Source organism: Homalodisca vitripennis, chromosome 5 (genome assembly GCF_021130785.1).
Source record: "Homalodisca vitripennis isolate AUS2020 chromosome 5, UT_GWSS_2.1, whole genome shotgun sequence".
Taxonomy (NCBI): Eukaryota; Metazoa; Arthropoda; class Insecta; order Hemiptera; family Cicadellidae; genus Homalodisca; species Homalodisca vitripennis.
In genome coordinates, this window is record NC_060211.1 from 3,169,823 (window position 1) to 3,189,259 (window position 19,437).

The window sequence follows — 19,437 nt, forward strand, 5'->3', positions numbered from 1 at the left end:
ACAAACAAGGTATCTATATCGTTATTTATACAATAAAACGTGGAGTCATCTGCAAAAATTACTGAGCCGCAATCCACATTTTTAGGCAAATCATTTATAAGAACTAAGAATAAGAATGGGCCAAGGACCGATCCCTGTGGTACACCACCCTTAACTGAAGCTAACTCAGAGAGTGTGTTGTTGAAGTACACCCCTCTGAGTGCGATCAGACAGGTAAGTTCGAAAGAAGTTTAGCTCAACACCATTTAGGCCATAATGTTGTAATTTGTTAAGGAGGATGTCATGTGGAGCACAGTCAAAAGCCTTTGTCAAATCACACAAGCTGGCAAGTGTGCTAGAGCAGTGTTCAAAACCACCTATTACTCCTGAGACTAGAAGCTCGACTGCGCCCACATGCGAAAGCTAAATTGATTCTTAGAAAATAGAGAATTAGATTCAAAAAATTCACTAACCTGGTATGTCACAGCTTTTTCAATGATTTTGGAAAAGGTGGGCACCACAGATATAGGTCGATAGTTCTCAGCCAGGGAGGGGTCACCTTTTTTAAAAATAGGTACAACTTTTGACAACTTAAGCAAGTCAGGAAACAGGCCTGTAGAAAGACAATGATTGATGCTAGCCGTAAGGGGCTTTGGTATCACAGGCAAAACAAATTTCACCAGATCAACACTGATATCAAAGATGTCTTTACTGGAACTGCTTTTGATGCTTTGGACACACTTCAATACTTCCTCACTTGAAACTAGTTTCCACACAAAATGTAGGGGTGGAACCTGGTAGCTCACAAGTTGACCGGAAACCGCCAAAAAAGGCGGAGCCTGACTACATGCTTCTTTCACTGTTGCATTGAAGGTGTAATTGAAGTCATCAGGGGTTAGGTGGCTGATTTTACAGGCATTTGAGCTGCCTTTATATCTGTTAATAATTTCCCATGCTGCCTTACAGCTATTAGATGCAGAGGATATATATTCAGCATTGAAATTTAGTCTGGCATGGATAATAGCTTTCTTGTAGGTTTTCGGAGCTTCAACATAGTTTGACTTGGTTTATTCGACAAACAGATTGTACCTTACTGCCCACAGATGAATATGATACAGACTAATAACTTTCTCTTTTAGACGGAGAAGTTCTTCAGAAAACCATTTGGGCCTACTATTAGAATACAGATTTATTTTATGTCTAATTTTCACAATTTTCTTTGGAAAGCACAAGTTCATGCCTTCATGAAAATAGTTTAAAAAGTTTTCAAAAAGTGTGAGATTTGGATTACTGTTTAAAACATGATTCCAGTCCGTTTGACCAAAATAAGAATAAAATTTAATTTTGATAGACATACTAAAAGATCTTATTACCTTTTCCTCTTCTACGGGAATGCCACTCAGGTTATGTTCAATACTGGACTGAGATGTCAAGATAGTTATCAGAGCACTGTGATCTGACAAAGGAGGCTGTAGTACATCGACAGAGAGAGAATCCCTCGGTAGGCCACTTACAACATTGTCCAAACAGGATTTTCCCCTCGTAGGCTTGTAGTTGAAACAACAGCAGTCGAGCGATCTTAGAAGGTTGAGAAACTCATTTGGAAATTCTTCATTTACTTTATTGATATCTATATTGATGTCCCCAGAGGCAATGATAGGGAGGTTGAAATTACACAAAAACAACCACAGTTTTTCCATGTTGTTTAAAAATATATCATTGTTGCTATTAGGAACTCTGTATATAGAAACAAAGATTACTTTAAAATTATTAAATTCCACGACTGCAGCAACAACTTCAAAAACATTTTCTTCACAGAAATCATTTACATTAATTTTAGAGAACTTTAATGTTTCATGTACATAGATAGCGACTCCACCTCGCGATCTTAAAGATCTACAAAATATGGCAGCACAGTAAAACCAACTTATAAGAGTTAGGTCCTTAGAGTCATAGGTACACCAGTGCTCACTTAAGCATATAACAGAAAAGTTATTGTTGGCGATTATAATATCAAGTTCAGGGAGCTTATCTAAGAGAGACTGAACGTTGGCAGTCAAGATTTTATAGGTAGTCCTATTCAACGTCTGGTCATCACTCTTGATTGGAGGTTTTGTGAGTTTAAAATCTCTTAAGTAGGGCTTAATACTATTCAGTTCATCTAGACATAACTTATCTTCTTCCAAGTTCACGTTCGACTCAAGAGGGTCTAAGTTACAGTTTGTGAAGTTGGGATTTGAGAATTTAAAGGCTTATCAGATTTCTTCGGTTTGTTGAAAAACCTTGAAACATATACATTTTCTGGCCAAAATTCAGGAGAAAAAATGTCTTTATAATGTGTAGCTGGAACGCCCACCTTGAATGATGAGTAGTAGTTTGGAAATCTTGAATTTAACTTTTCAACAAAGTATTTACCACTCTTTCTCTCTGTCAGAAAGCTTTTTAGATCCTCACACTTAGTTTCGATACTTAGTCTTGAAATAAACAGGAACTTTAAACGATCCGTCACAGTCAAGTTATGGCCACCTATGGCTTTTCCAGTTATAGAGCTATGCTGTTCTGGTCTTCTGTGCTTCATTATGTCATTAGTAGTATTATTTCTCTTTAGGGAGTAATTTTTAGTCTTCCGAGACACAACAAGATGAAATCCTTCATTGTCATTTATTTCTTTTGTAGCCCTAGGACTACTAATATTTTGTTGTGTTTCTGAAGTTGGATTGATACTCACAAAATTTTTCATTTGTGGGAGAGTAGGCTGTAAATTATGGTCCCTTGTAACTTCAGTCACAGCTGTCCTTTGCTTACTAGTAGTTGGGCTAAAATCAGTCCTAGTCCTAGACCTACCTATAGGGTTCTGTGTTATGGGATTTATATATGTGGGATTCACTCCAGATACATCGCTGCAAGCACCCGATTTACTCAGTGTCTCCTTGTATCTGTGTTTTAACTTCCCTGCATAGGAAGCATCGTTAATTAAAATATCACCAATAGCTTCTTCATGTCTGTTGAGAGCAGAGGTTAGTCTGATATTGTCAGTTTGGAGTTCACTGAGTTGTTTTCTCATTTCATTTTGGTTCTTGGTCAGTTCAAAGATTTGATCCGTTAGGATTTTTATATGATCAAAACATTGAGCACAGTCACAACCAGTAGTTCTATTATTTATAACCTCACTATTGACTGTTAAACTTCCCAAGTGAGTGTCAGATGCTTCTAAGTTTGACTGAGAGCAACGTCTGCATAACCATAATTCATCGCCTTGCTTTTCTAATACTTTGTTAGATACACTCGCACAGTTAAAATGAAACCATATTTGACAATTTCCACTACATTTAATGCCACCAGAAGTTTTGGTAACATTTTTATCACAATAACAACATTTATGTTTACTACCTGCCATGTAGTTAAAAGTGAAATCTGGGTATGAGGATTTTTGCCTTTGATGTTGAATGTTTGATAACACTTGTATAGAAATAACTTATTTAGTAAAATAAATAGTCATTGTCCTGATAATGATAATGGTGAAATGCCAGCGTCAAATTCTTTCTTCCATAGCATTGACCGAATCTTCAATGTAATCAGTTTAATCAATATTGCTTGAATATTTTCAACTGACACTATAAATAGATACTCAAATGACATTGTTTAATGTACAAGGCATGCTGAGAATCAGTGTGTATGAAAATTTTCATTTTCATTTGACATTTAAATGTTACATTCTAAATAACTTGTAAATTAAGTTATATTAAGAACATCTTTATTTGAAGGATGATCCTATGACATCCTCTCTACCATTGAATTAATTTAAACTTGTATATCAATAAGTGTAAAAGTAGTCATTCAATAGTTATTGCCATTCATCTTGTTTTAATTCAGCTGCAAATTAAGAAATCCATTTCATCAATTGAGTCTGCGGTATATTTAAACTGTATAAAATTGTGTACTCAGAAGTTCAAATGAGGTGGATTGGGAGCTGGGTACTGCACTGAGTGAGGAAGCAGAGGATGACCCGACCACACTGCTGGCCAGGCTACAGGCAGTACAGGCCGAGGCTATACAGAAGGGGGTAGAGGTGGACATTGGCCCCGGTCTGGCTCACTACCTGCAACATTGCCTAGCCTCCACTCCAGCTCCTGAGTCAGTGTGGTTACCTCCCACCACTCTTGACAGCCTGCCTCCACACCTACTGGCTGACCTCCTCCTGCAGTCCCCCACTTTGCGCGAAGCCACCACGGACCGTCTCATTGACAATCTCCGCAAGCAGCATCTAATCAGGTAATACAAATACTTGGTAGTAACAAATATCCACACATGCTGGCCAACCTCCTCCTGCAGTCCCCCACTCTGCGCGATCAGTTAATAGCAAATACTTGGTAGTAACTACTATCCACATATGCTGGCTGACCTACTCCTGCAGTCCCCCACTCTGCGCGATCAGTTAATAGCAAATACTTGGTAGTAACTACTATCCACATATGCTGGCTGACCTACTCTTTCAGTCCCCCACTCTGCGCGATCAGTTAATACCAATTACTTGGTAGTAACTACTATCCACATATGCTGGCTGACCTACTCTTTCAGTCCCCCACTCTGCGCGATCAGTTAATACCAATTACTTGGTAGTAACTACTATCCACATATGCTGGCTGACCTACTCTTTCAGTCCCCCACTCTGCGGGATCAGTTAATAGCAAATATTTGGTAGTAACTACTATCCACATATGCTGGCTGACCTACTCTTTCAGTCCCCCACTCTGCGCGATCAGTTAATAGCAAATACTTGGTAGTAACTACTATCCACATATGCTGGCTGACCTACTCTTTCAGTCCCCCACTCTGCGCGATCAGTTAATACCAAATACTTGGTAGTAACTACTATCCACATATGCTGGCTGACCTACTACTGCAGTCCCCCACTCTGCGGGATCAGTTAATAGCAAATATTTGGTAGTAACTACTATCCACATATGCTGGCTGACCTACTCCTGCAGTCCCCCACTCTGCGCGATCAGTTAATAGCAAATACTTGGTAGTAACTACTATCCACACATGCTGGCTGACCTACTCTTTCAGCCCCTGGCCGGATAACGATTCGGCCGGATAATACCAATTACTTGGTAGTAACTACTAAACAAAACAATTATGCTGTACTGACCTACTAACCGTCCCCCACTCTGCGGGATCAGTTAATCAACGAACTGTTTACATGTTAAACCTATTAGCTCAACTGCAGGACAACACTCTGCGCGATCAGTTAATAGCAAATACTTGGTAGTAACTAACTATCCACAAATAATGCTGGGAGACCTACTCATGCAACTGCGCGTCTGCGCCGTCAGTTAATATCAATTACTCGATATTGGCTATCCACATATGCTGGCTGACCTAAACTGCAGTGCGGTAAAACTCTGCTGGATATGAGGGGTTCTAGCTGTACTTGGTAGTAACTACTATCCACATATGCTGGCTGACCTACTCCTTCAGTCCCCCACTCTGCGCGATCAGTTACTAGCAAATACTTGGTAGTAACTACTATTCACACATGCTGGCTGACCTACTCCTGCAGTCCCCCACTCTGCACGATCAGTTAATATTTAGACTTTGTGTGTTACTATGCCAGATGTTAAAATGTCATATGATTTTACTTTTTTTTGCTTACAAATTGATTTATTCTTTGATTTTCTCTTTCCTATCTTCTTTACCCATAAGACAAGTGTAAAAATGTTTGCTATCTCTTAGGTACATCCCACAGGTTGATCATCAAACTCATGTTTCATGCAAAATTTCAAGTCTATAGGTCAGTGCGTTCTCGAGATATCATTTGGTCAGACAGATAGAAATGAAATTGTTTGAGCCTCCCGAGTGATAGGCATTGCTAACGCTCAGCTAATTATGTTGAAGAATCAGAATTCCTTTTTACGGTACACTTGTTAGCTTAAACTCATATTTCAACGTAAGACAGGACAGGATTTGAAATTATCTACGAATTAGTGTTTACATCACTGAACCTGTTTGTTCCAGTTCATCTCCAGCAGAGTGTCTCGCACTCATCGCCCTTTATGTAGAGAGAGGAAGAACAGAAGAAGCCAAAACCCTTCTAAACAGTGATGAAGAGAGCTTACCTCAGTTGTCAGACTGCTTGCTCCATAACTGGAAACTGCTTCTTGACAGCATGAGACAGGTCGGTGTTTTTGTTTACATCAGTGGTTCATCTAAAAATGGTCAAAATTTTCCTTTTTTGTTTAGTGAAAAATATAAAAGCCCATACAATTAATGAAAATTTACAGTTGCAGAGAGATTCTGTGGAGCTTTCTATCAGTGCTTCTTTATCTGATATTGACTGAATTCTGGCCTAAATTAGGAACAGAAAATGAAAGCATCAATGATAAGACGCTCAAATGTGTTTTGCCCTCTACAAGCACATTACTTTTGAGAAAATATTTTCTTTGTACACATTTATAAATAATAAACATAGGAACAACATTGAAGCATTTGCATATTTGAGACTACCAAGATTTTAAAAACCTAATTATAATAAATTCAGAAAACTTAATTTTAATTATAATATTACATTTTATATTAATCTTTATTTTTATTCTTTAAATTAATTACAGCATATTCTAATAAAAACAGTTGCTTTCTGTAAAATTGTTTGACTGAAATTGAAAAAATTAGGAAATATCTTGTTGAATATGTGAATAAGTATTATATAGTAAGTGAATGGGTGATACATTTTTTTTAATTGTCAATTATTATGTCTACATTTACAAAACCTTTTTCACCAACAGATTATATTCAGTGATACACCAGACTGTTTGTAAGTAATAATGGTTTATCTTTCACATGTTTTATATATTCTGATAAAATTTCTTCTTTAAAATTTAAAATTACAACAATTTTAAAGCCAAACTAACTTTTTGAAATATAATAGACGTGTAGAATCCCCTATTCTATACAGCCTCATGTGAAACTGACACTCACTCACTAATATATAGATAAATTCACAAATTCTAATATAGTTCTAGAAGTGCTGGATACCTGAAATTTAGCACGCAGGTACCTTTTGCAATATAACCCACAAGAAAATTCTGAAAACGGGATATTACACCTATAAAACTGTATGTAAAAAACAAAATGAAATAGACCTACATATTATAATAAATTTTACGTATAAATGTAATGGTGGTTATTATATATGTAGTGGTGTTTGGTTTTGTAATTTCTGGATACTCATGGAATAAAATGTCAGCAATTAAGGACACAAGGAACTTGTAATTTAACATGGAACTAAACTATGTTTAACACTGGACCAGCTACCAGTTAATGTTACAGTACTTATAAATGAGAAGTTTCATGCCTTATAATAATTTGATACCATGTAGAAATATTTAATTAATTTATTTAATTATTTATATTTAATATTTTATTGTTAATATTTCTCTCCAGGGTTCAGGTGACAAAGATGGCATCTACACATTCTCAGATGTTGGAGTGGTGCTGATGGAGACAAAACCTCAAGTTCTTGCATCTATTCTCGCGGGCCTGGTCACTGAACAACAAACAATGGATTTACAACAAGTACTTCAGGTATAAGAATAAGAATAAGAAGAATAAGAATATGTTTTATTGTCGTTCAGGCTTACAAAAGCATTGACAAAGTTATTTATATTGAGCAGTATTGCCACGTCACTAACCTACTTAAATAAATAATATAAGGATATTTAAAGTTACAACAAATAAGTCAATAAATAAAAAACAGTTAAAAATGCATTACTTAATAAAATCTTAACAACTTAATCTCTATGAAAACTAGAGATCAAAATAACAATAGAAACAATATAAGTTATACATACATAAACAAAACATAAATTTATTTATTAATAAAATTAGACAAACACTTATTATAAAACGTTAATAAATAATTAAGTACAGTTGCACAGTATAAAAATAAATTCTTAGTTTAAAAATTGATCACAGACAGTAAAAAAAATTCATTTAAAGAATAAAAGGGATTGTTGAGTAACCACTTATAAAATTTGTGTTTAAATATCTTCACTGAATTTTCATTTATAAGGTGAATAACCTTATTGTACACTTTAATAGACAATACAATATGACTAGATAAAGATTTGCTTAGTCTGTGATACTCAATTACTGCCTTATTCTTGTTACGAGTATTGTGGTCATGAATTTCATTTGTAAATTTTAACAAGTCATGATTCTTCAAAATGAAAGTAATCAAATCAAATATATATATATATATAAGTTTATGATTGTTTGCACTTCTAATTTAGTGAACAAAGGTCTACAGTGAGCTTTTGTATCTGATTTTGTTATTACTCTAATTGCTTTTTTTTGAAGAATTAAAATTTCATCGATCCTAGAACAGTTGCCAAATAAAATTAAACCATATCGAAAAACTGATTGAAAATAAGCAGTTTTCAGATAGTGACTTGGTACACAACTTGTTAATTGTTTTAAAAGATATATAACTCTTGATAATTTTGAGGATATATAATCTATATGAGCCTGCCAACTTAACTTATTATCAATGTAGATTCCTAAAAATTTAGTCCTGGAAACCCTATCCTTGTCAATATTATTGCTGTCCATAGTTCTTAACGTAAACAACATCTTTTGAGTTTTATTTTCATTGAGCAAAAATTCATTTGTTCTGAACCAAGAAGCAGCATCTGTTATAGTGGCTTGAGATAGTAAATTAAGTTCATTCACATTATTGGCAGTATTTAGGAATGTAGTATCATCAGCATATAAAAATGATTTTGTGTTTAATGAGTTAGGCAAATCATTAATGCTAATTAAAAATAAGAGTGGTCCCAACACAGATCCTTGAGATACTCCCCATTCAACAAAAACATCCTTGGATGTTTCACCATTAACTGAAACTGACTGCAAACGGTTCTTAAGATAAGATTCAAAAAATTTTAGAGGTGTACCAGAAATACCATAATATTTCAACTTCAATAAAAGGTCATCATGATTTACACAATCAAAAGCCTTACTCAAGTCACAAAAAGTAACCTGAGCAAAGGCTTTATTTTCAAATGTCAAAAGAATTTCTCTTACCAGCCTGTCCACAGCATCAATTGTCGATCTTCCCTTTCTAAATCCAAACTGAGAAAATTGTAGGTAGTTATTATTTTCAAAGAAGAAGCTAACCTGATCATATACTATCAGTTCAAACAGCTTGGCTAATATAGGGATTAATGATACTGGACGATAACTCTCGGGTTCATCCCGCTCCCCTTTTTTAAAAATCGGACATATTTTTGATTTTTTTAATTTGTTTGGAAAGACACCTTCCATTAAACACTGGTTGAAACTAAACGACAGAGGTTCAGCAATAGTGTGTATTATATTTTTTAATAAATTATTAGAGATGTGGTATATATATTTACTATCTGTATTGTTAAGCCTTTTTGTTGCATGTATAACATCATCCGCTGAAATTAATTTCCATTCAAAATGTCTATGATCAATATTAACCTTATTAACTAATTCATTAACACTTATGCTTGGTTTACTTATGCTTTGTTTAACTTCCTTAAGGGGGGTCGGGAGCTCCATTTAAGCCCATGTTAAATTCTCAAACTTTAAGGAACATTTACCAAAAAACTATAAATGAAAGCACTTAGAACTTTTCTTTTCTTGATAAAGCACAACAATATACATATTTTAACACGAGATTTTTGTAAAAAAATATTTTTTGGATTTTTGGCAATTTTTAAAAAAAATACTCTAAAAATTACCAGTAATTTTTATAAATTAGTCACAATAAAAAATTTTCTGATTGAAATTTTTTTAAATCCATGTGTTAAAATGTGTAGAATAATGCCCTCTCCAAGATAAAAAAAAAATTATTGATCTATCGTTTATAGTTTTGGAGATAATGTTCCTTATTTACCGAAAAAATTCATTTTCGGAAAAAGCCATTTATTTGGAACATCCATTAGCTTAGCAACTAAACTTGCTTTATAAATGCATTCCTGCACCATATGCTTCCTCTGCTTCATACTCGTCTTCTAGCCTCTTTTTTGCCAGTGTAGTCTGTCTTCGACACTTTTTTCTATTTTATCGACGGCTTTATTCGCTTTTTTGATGCGTAGCAAGTCCATGTCTTGAAGCACATACACACAGTTTGTACAATCCCTAATTTAGCAAACACTTCGCATCTGACTATATTGCCTTTGTTGAAGACAGCAATAGCATCATATACCCCTAATTCTAGAGTTGATAGCATGACAAATGTTTGCTTGGGAATACAAGCCCAAATCATGTTATTGAGCGATTCACTTTGGTTCTGTTCAAGGAGGTTTTGAAGAATTTGCAAATTTACAATGTCATTAGTGCCACAGTTACCTTAGTACTTATTGTAATCTGCAAGACAAGAACTAATTTTCTTACTAGACAAACTCTCCTATTGAGGCTCTGGAGGAATTGGGCTTGGTGCACTAGTCCTAAGTTCTGGGCTTTGTGTACTAGGCCTAGATTCTAGGTTTCTCACACAGTCACTATCTACAAACACCACTTTAGGCTTCCCTACTTGCTTACGTTTTTTAAAGACTTTGTTACAAACTCTAGGCATTGCAATACCTTTGAAATCTAACACCAGGAACTTCAGAAAATAAACTGTGACATTTGAAATGTTATTCTTGGTTATAAACAGAAGAAAACAATAACAAACAAGGTAATGAAAGAAAAAACAGGTGACAAACAACTGTACCAATAACAAAAAAAGTAATAGTAGTACAGCTCTATTTTGCATAAGGAGTTATAGTACAATATAAAATACTGTCTCCTCAATGCTGAAACTCTCACCAAAAATTTGAAGTACAGCCTTTAGGAAAATTTTTTTTATTCAAGAACTACTTGACCGATTTTCATGAAATTGGTCTTGAATTAACCGCTATGAAAAGCAGAATAATATTCAATAAAAACACAAAAAACGTAATTTTTGACCCATTTGACCTCCCGACCCCCCTTAACACAATTGATAAAATAATCATTAAAAGTATCTGGTGGTAATTTAATTTTGTGATGTCTGGAGCTATTACTATTATTATTTATTATTTTCCATGCGGCCTTGCATTTATTATTACTTTTTTCAATTGTATTTGCATTGTACTTAAGCTTGGCTTCACTAATTGCATATTTATATTGCTTTTTCAACACTGTCAACTGTGCTACAGAATTATGTGTTCTCAGTTTACCTAAAAACAATAACTTTTCCTTCATTTTTGCAAGGTCAGTGGTATACCACTTGTTATTTACTTGTCTGGAAGAACTGGTTCCAGCTCGTTTTAGGACTATAAAAAATTGTAAGAACCTCAAAATTACTTCTAATATCATTTCAAAAATCTGGTTTGCATCTTTATATGTAAACTTGAGATAAAGACTATTCCAGTCAAATGAGACAAGGCTGTCTATTAAATCTAACACAGCAGAGTTAGGTAATACAAACTTAAGATAATCTGTTTGCATACAAGTTAAATTATTAAAACTTAAATCTATACAATTAATACAAAGTAACAAACCAACATGATCCGAGTATGGAAAATTAAAAAAGTTACAAAACTCTAACTGATGTCTAGCACAGTTAATAAAAATATTATCCAGGCAATTCTTACCCCGTGTTGCAGCTGAATTTAGGCAATAAAAATTGTTTTGTCTCAGTACATTAAGAAATTGTTTCACTGTTTTTGTACAGTTATTTATATTAAATTTATTGTTTACGTCTCCACCGGCTACCACTGTATAATTGGGATATTGAGTTAAAAGTGACAGCATTTTATCCAGGTTATCAAGAAAAATATCTGCATCTCCTGATGGGGAATGGTATAAACAAACCACTATCAATTTTAAATTGTCAATAATTACTGCAGAAGCTTCAAAATGTACCTCCACACCAATGTTTCCCAGATCAAGGGACCTTGCCTGAACATAATCTTTAACAAAAATTACTGTCCCTCCTCTTAATTTCTCTTTCCTGCAGAAGGCACTAACACAGCGATAACCTACTGGAAATGTTAAACTAATTTCTAATTGTTTTAGCCAATGCTCCGATATACAAATAAAATCTAATTTTTTTAAGTTAACCAGGAAACTTTCTAAAAGTGTTATCTTACCATCCAGACCCTGAATATTTAAAAATAAAAAACCTGTTTGTGCAAACTGTACTTTTTTATGTTCAGTTACTAAACTATTTAGCCTACTGTTTCTCACTTGTCTAAAAAACCATTATGTCCAGAACTCAGTGTCTGTGCTGGTATTGAAGAATGTTCTAAATTATGCTCTTCCTCTTCTTCAGGTGGCTTTGTATGTTCTTCAGATTCCCCTCCATGCAAAGATACGCTCGTCTCTTCGAATACTGACTGCTCTCCGTCCATTCTTGCTACAGCCTCACAGATCTTCTGCACAAGCCATTGTTTTCCTTTGTTGTTAAAGTGCATCCCGTGTCTTGTATGAAGTTGTCTATCCGCCTTGCCAGCCTCCACCAAAGTTACATTTTCGAGTCCATCACACAATATTTTTAACTCAATATTGACTCTTCGTGTTTCAGAATTAACACAGGACCAGCTGGCCAAATCATATCTGTTAGGTAGGTCTATGAGAACAACCTTTGACTTTTTATAATTCTTCAACCTGTTACTTACAATGTCAATCATTGTGTTACCTTCATTGCGTGTTACATCGTTTGTGCCACAGGAGATCACTAAAATATCATCAGAGTTTAACTTTTCCCCTTCAATGTTATGTTGATTCAAGACTTGGGCAGCACGACCACCTGGCTTGATAAAACCATAGGCTTTATATTTCTTTACATGTTTGTTTAAGTTCCATGCTAAATCTCTTCCGTGACTGTCAGCTAATAACAACATTCTTTTATGTTCCATTGGTTCTACTTTATCAGATCCTTCCTTATCATGACAAATACTTTCTTGCTCATCTGTAGAGCTGAGTATGTCAAATGGATTACATGTCTCTAATGTATCCTGTGAGCAGGTTACATTCTGCAACCCTCTTGCATTCCTTACGCACTCAGAAACTTTACTATTCCTGCGTTTATAAACCACAGTTGTGAAATCACTGTTGTTAGTTAAGTCACAATCTGATGGTGGAGGGAAACAGTTAAGACACACTGAACCATGTTTATCAGTATATGATACTTTGCTCTGTAATTCCTCATTATCCTTCTGCAATATCTCAATTGTGGCCTCGAGAGATTTAATAGATGATAAGATATTTTGTAGTTCATCTTTGTAGATCGTACATTTTTTACAAAAATTATTCTTTTCATACAGTTTTAGTTTTAATTCCTCTCTCTCATCTTCAGCTTGATAAATAATTGCTTCTTTTTGTTCCTCTAATATTTTTAATTTATTTTCAAAAGAATTTATTATTTTGATTTTTTCTTCGTCATTTTTTAATTGTCTCTTTAACTCTTTGATAAGCTCGTCTTTTTTAATTATTTCTTCTTCAAGTTCAGATTCAAGAGTTAATTTCCTGTATTTTATGTCATGCAATTCCTGTTTCAGACCCTCATTTTCATTAAGTAGAGCTGTCCCTATTTCGGCCGCAAGTGTTAGGGAATGTTCCAGTTCAGGATTATTAACTTCTATCACATCATTTTGAAATTCTCCTTTTGTCAATTGCTGCACACAAGAGGGACATTTCCACTCTTCTAATTCCCTTTTGCTTAAACTTTTAACAGCTGAATAGGGCAAATTTATACACCTAAAATGTAGCCATTTGTTACAATAACCTGTACAAAATACTCCTCCATGCTTTACGATACATCCACATTTCCCACAACTTTCCTTGTTAAGATCAGCTTGATCCATTGCAGTATAAATACTGATTACTCTTCCCTTCACAATATTAAAATTTCACTTAGAACTTCAATTTATATGCCTAATATATTAATTTTATAACTTTATTAAAAAAACAATTAATCAAATGTATTTAAAAGGGATTCACACTCAGTTCAGTTCCGTCTATGTATATATATACAGAGTATATTTTTCCTTTTTTACTATAGTATTTTATCCAGCCAGTTAAGTTTAAACAAATAATAAATTTATTAGCTGTTAGTTTAAAGTCTGAAGATAAACATATAGATGTAAAAATTGATCAAATAAAAATAATTTTTGTGAATACAGACAGTTGAAGGAAAAAACAAATAATCTGTATGAAGCAAAAAGTTCAACTAATGTCTTGTGGAATTGAACCTGGTATCTTCAGTGTACTAGTCCTGAACCTTACCACTCAGCTATCATATCTGAATAACCCAAGTCTGTTACAGGTGCATATTAAAAATAGGATTTACAACAAGTACTTCAGGTATAGGATTTACAACAATTACTTCAGGTATAGGATTTACAACAAGTACTTCAGGTATAGGATTTACAACAAGTGCTTCAGGTATAGGATTTACAAGTGCTTCAGGTATAGGATTTACAACAAGTGCTTCAGGTATAGGATTTACAACAAGTGCTTCATGTATAGGATTTACAACAAGTGCTTCAGGTATAGGATTTACAACAAGTGCTTCAGGTATAGGATTTACAACAAGTGCTTCAGGTAAAGGATTTACAACAAGTGCTTCAGGTATAGGATTTACAACAAGTACTTCAGGTATAGGATTTACAACAAGTACTTCAGGTATAGGATTTACAACAAGTACTTCAGGTATAGGATTTACAACAAGTACTTCAGGTATAGGATTTACAACAAGTACTTCAGGTATAGGATTTACAACAAGTACTTCAGGTATAGGATTTACAACAAGTACTTCAGGTATAGGATTTACAACAAGTACTTCAGGTATAGGATTTACAACAAGTACTTCAGGTATAGGATTTACAACAAGTACTTCAGGTATAGGATTTACAACAAGTACTTCAGGTATAGGATTTACAACAAGTACTTCAGGTATAGGATTTACAACAAGTACTTCAGGTATAGGGTTTACAACAAGTGCTTCAGGTATAGGATTTACAACAAGTGCTTCAGGTATAGGATTTACAACAAGTGCTTCAGGTATAGGATTTACAACAAGTGCTTCAGGTAAAGGATTTACAACAAGTGCTTCAGGTATAGGATTTACAACAAGTACTTCAGGTATAGGATTTACAACAAGTACTTCAGGTATAGGATTTCTCTAATCTATTAGGTTTTGTTCACAAATTGTTTTCACATACAAGTTGAATAATTTGTAGATTTAGAGTAATATGAAGAGATGGACGTTACAGGATAAATATAGAAGAAAAGGGTTCATGTAATGATACCAACTCACCAAAATGGTTTATTCTAGCTTAATTCCTGGCTTCAACCAATGGGAGGGGCACTTCTAACTCATTCAAAGTTCCCAGGGCTGTAACGGGGTCTGATGAAGAACAGGCCACTCTAACAACACACACTGGCATCGGGATAGAACACAAGACTAGAGAGAATCTATCTGTCTATCTCATACAAGACAAAGTTGAAAGCAGCACTACTACTGCAACCGTGTTCACAAAGTACATCGGGATAGAACACAAGTCTAGAGAGAATCTATCTGTCTATCTCATACAAGACAAAGTTGAAAGCAGCACTACTACTGCAACCGTGTTCACAAAGTACATCGGTATAGAACACAAGTCTAGAGAGAATCCAACTGTCTATCACATACGATACAAAGTTGAAAGCAGCACTACTACTGCAAACCGTGTTCACAAAGTGCATCGGGATAGAACACAAGTCTAGAGAGAATCTATCTGTCTATCGCATACGAGACAAAGTTGAAAGCAGCACTACTACTGCAACCGTGTTCACAAAGTGCATCGGGATAGAACACAAGTCTAGAGAGAATCTATCTGTCTATCGCATACGAGACAAAGTTGAAAGCAGCACTACTACTGCAACCGTGTTCACAAAGTGCATCGGGATAGAACTCAAGTCTAGAGAGAATCTATCTGTCTTATCGCATACGAGACAAAGTTGAAAGCAGCACTACTACTGCAACCGTGTTCACAAAGTGCATCGGGATAGAACACAAGTCTAGAGAGAATCCATCTGTCTTATCGCATACGAGACAAAGTTGAAAGCAGCACTACTACTGCAACCGTGTTCACAAAGTGCATCGGGATAGAACACAAGTCTAGAGAGAATCCATCTGTCTTATCGCATACGAGACAAAGTTGAAAGCAGCACTACTACTGCAACCGTGTTCACAAAGTGCATCGGGATAGAACACAAGTCTAGAGAGAATCTATCTGTCTTATCGCATACGAGACAAAGTTGAAAGCAGCACTACTACTGCAACCGTGTTCACAAAGTGCATCGGGATAGAACACAAGTCTAGAGAGAATCCATCTGTCTTATCGCATACAAGACAAAGTTGAAAGCAGCACTACTACTGCAACCGTGTTCACAAAGTGCATCGGGATAGAACACAAGTCTAGAGAGAATCCATCTGTCTTATCGCATACAAGACAAAGTTGAAAGCAGCACTACTACTGCAACCGTGTTCACAAAGTGCATCGGGATAGAACACAAGTCTAGAGAGAATCCATCTGTCTTATCGCATACGAGACAAAGTTGAAAGCAGCACTACTACTGCAACCGTGTTCACAAAGTGCATCGGGATAGAACACAAGTCTAGAGAGAATCCATCTGTCTTATCGCATACGAGACAAAGTTGAAAGCAGCACTACTACTGCAACCGTGTTCACAAAGTGCATCGGGATAGAACACAAGTCTAGAGAGAATCCATCTGTCTTATCGCATACAAGACAAAGTTGAAAGCAGCACTACTACTGCAACCGTGTTCACAAAGTGCATCGGGATAGAACACAAGTCTAGAGAGAATCCATCTGTCTTATCGCATACAAGACAAAGTTGAAAGCAGCACTACTACTGCAACCGTGTTCACAAAGTGCATCGGGATAGAACACAAGTCTAGAGAGAATCCATCTGTCTTATCGCATACAAGACAAAGTTGAAAGCAGCACTACTACTGCAACCGTGTTCACAAAGTGCATCGGGATAGAACACAAGTCTAGAGAGAATCCATCTGTCTTATCGCATACGAGACAAAGTTGAAAGCAGCACTACTACTGCAACCGTGTTCACAAAGTGCATCGGGATAGAACACAAGTCTAGAGAGAATCCATCTGTCTTATCGCATACAAGACAAAGTTGAAAGCAGCACTACTACTGCAACCGTGTTCACAAAGTGCATCGGGATAGAACACAAGTCTAGAGAGAATCCATCTGTCTTATCGCATACAAGACAAAGTTGAAAGCAGCACTACTACTGCAACCGTGTTCACAAAGTGCATCGGGATAGAACACAAGTCTAGAGAGAATCCATCTGTCTTATCGCATACGAGACAAAGTTGAAAGCAGCACTACTACTGCAACCGTGTTCACAAAGTGCATCGGGATAGAACACAAGTCTAGAGAGAATCTATCTGTCTTATCGCATACGAGACAAAGTTGAAAGCAGCACTACTACTGCAACCGTGTTCACAAAGTGCATCGGGATAGAACTCAAGTCTAGAGAGAATCTATCTGTCTTATCGCATACGAGACAAAGTTGAAAGCAGCACTACTACTGCAACCGTGTTCACAAAGTGCATCGGGATAGAACACAAGTCTAGAGAGAATCCATCTGTCTTATCGCATACGAGACAAAGTTGAAAGCAGCACTACTACTGCAACCGTGTTCACAAAGTGCATCGGGATAGAACACAAGTCTAGAGAGAATCTATCTGTCTTATCGCATACGAGACAAAGTTGAAAGCAGCACTACTACTGCAACCGTGTTCACAAAGTGCATCGGGATAGAACTCAAGTCTAGAGAGAATCTATCTGTCTTATCGCATACGAGACAAAGTTGAAAGCAGCACTACTACTGCAACCGTGTTCACAAAGTGCATCGGGATAGAACTCAAGTCTATAGAGAATCCATCTGTCTTATCGCATACGAGACAAAGTTGAAAGCAGCACTACTACTGCAACCGTGTTCACAAAGTGCATCGGGATAGAACACAAGTCTAGAGAGAATCTATCTGTCTTATCGCATACGAGACAAAGTTGAAAGCAGCACTACTACTGCAACCGTGTTCACAAAGTGCATCGGGATAGAACACAAGTCTAGAGAGAATCTATCTGTCTTATCGCATACGAGACAAAGTTGAAAGCAGCACTACTACTGCAACCGTGTTCACAAAGTGCATCGGGATAGAACACAAGTCTAGAGAGAATGCATCTGTCTATCGCATACGAGACAAAGTTGAAAGCAGCACTACTACTGCAACCGTGTTCACAAAGGGCAAGATCTTTGCTGAGGTACTGCTACCGATGGTCACTGCTGGTTTGGGCGTCAAGGGCGCTATCGATTGACAGACAGAGACCACACAATGAGTTCCACTAATGGGAGAAGCAGTAGTTACATCGGAAGATAGGTCCAAGGTTCACTGAGTCAGCTTACCAGTTTATATGGAAATTGCATGAGCTGTTTTAACTGATAACAAGGAGACTTATTCTGAATACTAAAACTAAAGCCTGCTCTAATTGGACATTATTGTAAATATTACACACAAGTATTTAGTTCTGTTCTGTAATCTTGCTTCTAAAATAACTCTGTAAGGATTTTGTTAATACACAGGAAATAATGTACAGGATTTCAATATATTTTTAAATAAAATACTCTGGAATTAATTCCAACATACTAAAATAGGAGTGACACAAAACTTGTGTAGCATACAGATTTATAGATTTTAACTCAAACTTATGTAATATTCTAACATTTTAAAGTAAAATAGCAAAAAATTTTAACACATACATTTCTTTCAATACTTTTTGTATGGTTAGATATTCCTGGCGTATCTGCCGTCAAGGATGGGAGTGGCTGGTACGGCAGCTAGTGGAGTTCTGCAAGGGTTTCTAGAGAGGGTTCTGATCAGCACCAAACACCCCGACACCTCCCACCCACCCACCAAAGAGGCCTTACAAGTGAGCAATAATTGTGTAGATAGTAAAGAAAAAAACAGTTATTTTTTATATGGTAACAAATTTAAGTCATGGTTGTATAATAATGTTTTACTAATTTAAGTTCTTCTTGTACTAAAGTTTATAATGGAGTTTCTAATAATATGTCGAAGAAAAAAAAACAGTAATAATAGCAGAACCACTGCCTTTCTTTTTTAATATAATTTTGGAACTGAATGTTAATTGTAGGGCACTTAAATTCACAAAAGTAACACCAATATACAGAAAAGGTATCACGTTCAGTCTATGAAGCTATCAACAAATTTCTCTGTTACTGATTTTGAGATAAATTTATGTTTTTGCTGTATAAACATAATTTTTTTGTGATAAGCAGCTTCAAGTTTTTGTATTTCTGATTGAAATATAGCTTAAATAGTAGAAGTTAATTACTTTTTTAGTAAATCT

The 19,437-nt window shown here is 35.6% G+C and overlaps 1 protein-coding gene across 2 annotated transcripts in view; it reads left to right on the forward strand.

Annotated features, from left to right (window-relative positions):
• The window catches only part of LOC124361725, a 116,080-nt gene that overhangs the window by 62,205 nt on the left and 34,438 nt on the right, over nucleotides 1-19,437 (forward strand). For both annotated transcript variants that reach the window (XM_046815662.1, XM_046815660.1), the window contains exons 12-15: nucleotides 3,925-4,251; nucleotides 5,998-6,157; nucleotides 7,423-7,563; nucleotides 18,856-18,996. In XM_046815662.1, coding sequence (XP_046671618.1) covers nucleotides 3,925-4,251; nucleotides 5,998-6,157; nucleotides 7,423-7,563; nucleotides 18,856-18,996 — 769 coding nt within the window. The remainder of the gene's footprint in view (nucleotides 1-3,924; nucleotides 4,252-5,997; nucleotides 6,158-7,422; nucleotides 7,564-18,855; nucleotides 18,997-19,437) is intronic.